At 38.0% G+C, this 2,855-nt stretch overlaps 1 protein-coding gene across 1 annotated transcript in view; it reads left to right on the top strand.

Moving 5' to 3' along the window:
* cdc16 (cell division cycle 16 homolog (S. cerevisiae)) overlaps positions 1 to 2,855 on the top strand; it is an 8,529-nt gene that overhangs the window by 4,279 nt on the left and 1,395 nt on the right. The window contains exons 13-17 of the mRNA XM_020609405.1: positions 564 to 704; positions 1,181 to 1,244; positions 1,356 to 1,417; positions 1,998 to 2,133; positions 2,437 to 2,527. Coding sequence (XP_020465061.1) covers positions 564 to 704; positions 1,181 to 1,244; positions 1,356 to 1,417; positions 1,998 to 2,133; positions 2,437 to 2,527 — 494 coding nt within the window. The remainder of the gene's footprint in view (positions 1 to 563; positions 705 to 1,180; positions 1,245 to 1,355; positions 1,418 to 1,997; positions 2,134 to 2,436; positions 2,528 to 2,855) is intronic.

Here is a 2,855-nt window from a genome sequence, read left to right as displayed (position 1 = left end):
TTCCTGCTACTAATGGCACACAAATTGTGCTTTGACAGATTAATGCTTTGCTCAATACACTAATCAAATAGGCGCATTAAGGCATTTATGCTTTATGATTGAAAAGTAGTCTGTCAAAAATGACCCCCAGCCACAGATGTTACCTTTTGCTCAGCCAAATGTTCATCTAATTCTTGGTGCTGTGTGTAGAAACAAAATGTTCCTACTTCTGTAAATGTTTCTTAGTTTGTATGCTTGTCTTTAAAGCGACAGGTCTGGATTTGTGATGTTGTCATTTCTGACAGCACTTGTGACCTTTCGTTCTTCACACTAGTGCTTTTAGAGCAGTAATATGAGAACATTATAAGCTGTAAAAAAGGACATTTTTTTGGGCACATGGAAAGTTTTAAAGTAATTATTGGTGCCAGTTATTATGGGCTGTTAAACATAATATTGTATTTAAACATACTATTAGTTTTTAAGTTCAGCTTTTCTCTATATGGGTTCAAAACTCAGATCTTTCTAAAATGTTAATGAAACATAAGGATGACTTTGGTCTGGCTTTCTCCTGCACACTCGTTCAGGTGTCACCTGCCCATGCTCTACATCGGCCTGGAGTACGGTCTGACCAACAACTCCAAGCTGGCAGACCAGGCTCTTAGTATCGCTCCAGAGGACCCATTTGTCATACACGAGGTGGCAGTGGTCGCATTTCAGAATGGAGAGTGAGTTCTGCAGCCACAAACACATCATTGCAATTAGGTCTCTAGTTTGACAAAGGCAGTATAAATGTTACTTGGCAGTACAAATGGATGTTGGCACACAGCAGTGATATTTGTAAAAGCTGGATTTAACCAACTTAGAAGTCTGTTTTAAAATATGAACTGCAAGTACCAGCCGTGAACTGTCCCAGTAAATCATTTTCATTAGAGCTACTTTCTGGTGATTAGTCTCCTCGAATCCTGCTGGCAGCTGCTTTTGTGAAGTGCAATTTATTTGTTTTAATCTGCGTACTGACCCTTTAAGGCCCAGAAAATTGTGTTTTATAAGTATTTTTAATTCATAACACACCAAATGAAGAGATGAGCTGGGACAGCAGTCACACACTGAGAGTGCATATATTCCACACACAGCGAAATCTGCTTTATTAGATAAATATCCAGATGTGCTGCCAGAATGATTTTTATATCTTCTCTTTCAGCTGGAAGACCGCAGAGAGGCTGTTCCTGGATGCCATGGAGATGATCAAAGCCATAGGGAGTGAGGTAACTGCTAATTTAACTTAATTATCCTTGTGATGCATGTTTCGAAACCATGACAGTGTCTGTAAGAATTACTTAAATTATGCTTTTTGCTACTTTCCTCCAAAATGTAAGGTCACTGTGGACAAATGGGAGCCTTTGCTGAATAACTTGGGTCATGTGTGTCGGAAACTGAAGTAAGTACCTAGCCAGTGTTTTCCGTTGAATGACTTGTCTTGAGTAGCCTCGGTGTTTGCACTTGCAGCTCTAAATGCAGCGGTTGTCTTTGAGGTAACACTAGTAAAATATAGGAGGCCAAGTTATTTCATGAGTGGATGATTAAAGATGTCTAGAGTGCATGTCCCCTGATCTTTTTTTCCCTCACCTGCCTGCTACAGACTATTGTCAGAGATGTACTGTTTTGTTGTGTTGCAGTCATTGTGCATAGATAGGGTCCTCACTGAGAATTCATGCTAATGCCTTTTTAATGAATTATACATAGCCACCACTCAATAAATATGTATAAGTGGTTGTTTTAAAGGGTTTGGATCTTTTTTATGCAGGAGGGTTTTGTCCATACAAAACAAAAACTTCATAAAGCCTGGTGGTGCATCATCAATACATCGCTGAATGACAGTACTAAAAATGATTAAACACAGTCAGAGAAAAGTAATTATGTTCACATATTTTTGATACTCAGTAAAATTAATTTTATGTCATATTTGCAAACATCTTGTGAAATGTAGTTGAATATGTTGGCAATAATGTCTGTTGTAGAAAGTACAACCAGGCTCTGGAATACCACCGTCAAGCACTGGTGTTAATCCCTCAGCACGCCTCCACATACGCTGCCATAGGATATGTCCACAGCCTCATGGGTGACTTTGAGAGTGCTATTGACTATTTTCACACGGTAAAGTCCATTTAGTGAGCTTCATTTCTTATTTGAAATCTCTTTGGTGGTGAGCATTTGGTAAGAACCACCCAGTAAGAGGAGATGAATTCCTTAGAAAGTTCATGCTATAGTAGGAGTAACTGGAACTTGGAGTATCCCCAAAAATCCATTTGTTAAACAAGTTTTTCTGTTGTTTTAGTTGGACTAAACATATTAAAGTACAAAGAATGGCCTGTGATTTCTTGATTTATTTTAAGACAAGAAATACTTATTTTAATTTTAATGAAAAAGGCTTGAAGTTGTTTGTTCTCTCTGTGGCAGGCACTTGGACTGAAGAGGGATGACACTTTTTCTGTGACGATGCTTGGCCACTGTATTGAGATGTACATTGGTGACACAGATGCCTATATAGGTATGATACAGCTATAATGCAGTTTCAGAGAGCAGTTGTTTTTACCTTGTTGCAAAAGATTTAGAATGTTTTTTTGTTTTTTTTAAGTCAGGCTGGCTTTAAATGTTAGATTAATTGATTGTTAAACCTTTTTAAGTCAGAATTGAGCTGTAGTAGCATTAATAATACTTTTAAAGTCCCTGTGACACTTCTTGATAGTGCATTATTGGGTTCAACTGAAGCACCTGGGACATTGTCTTTGAGAAAACTCAGTGGAAAGCAGGCAAATCCAATTCTGTCAGCAGGTCTAGATCATTAAATGTATAGAAAAGATAGACAAAGCCATTGG

The sequence above is a fragment of the Monopterus albus genome, unplaced genomic scaffold, assembly GCF_001952655.1.
Source record: "Monopterus albus unplaced genomic scaffold, M_albus_1.0 scaffold99.1, whole genome shotgun sequence".
Lineage (NCBI taxonomy): Eukaryota > Metazoa > Chordata > Actinopteri > Synbranchiformes > Synbranchidae > Monopterus > Monopterus albus.
The sequence above is the reverse complement of the archived record's forward strand: the minus strand, read 5'-3'. Positions and strand labels throughout refer to the sequence as shown.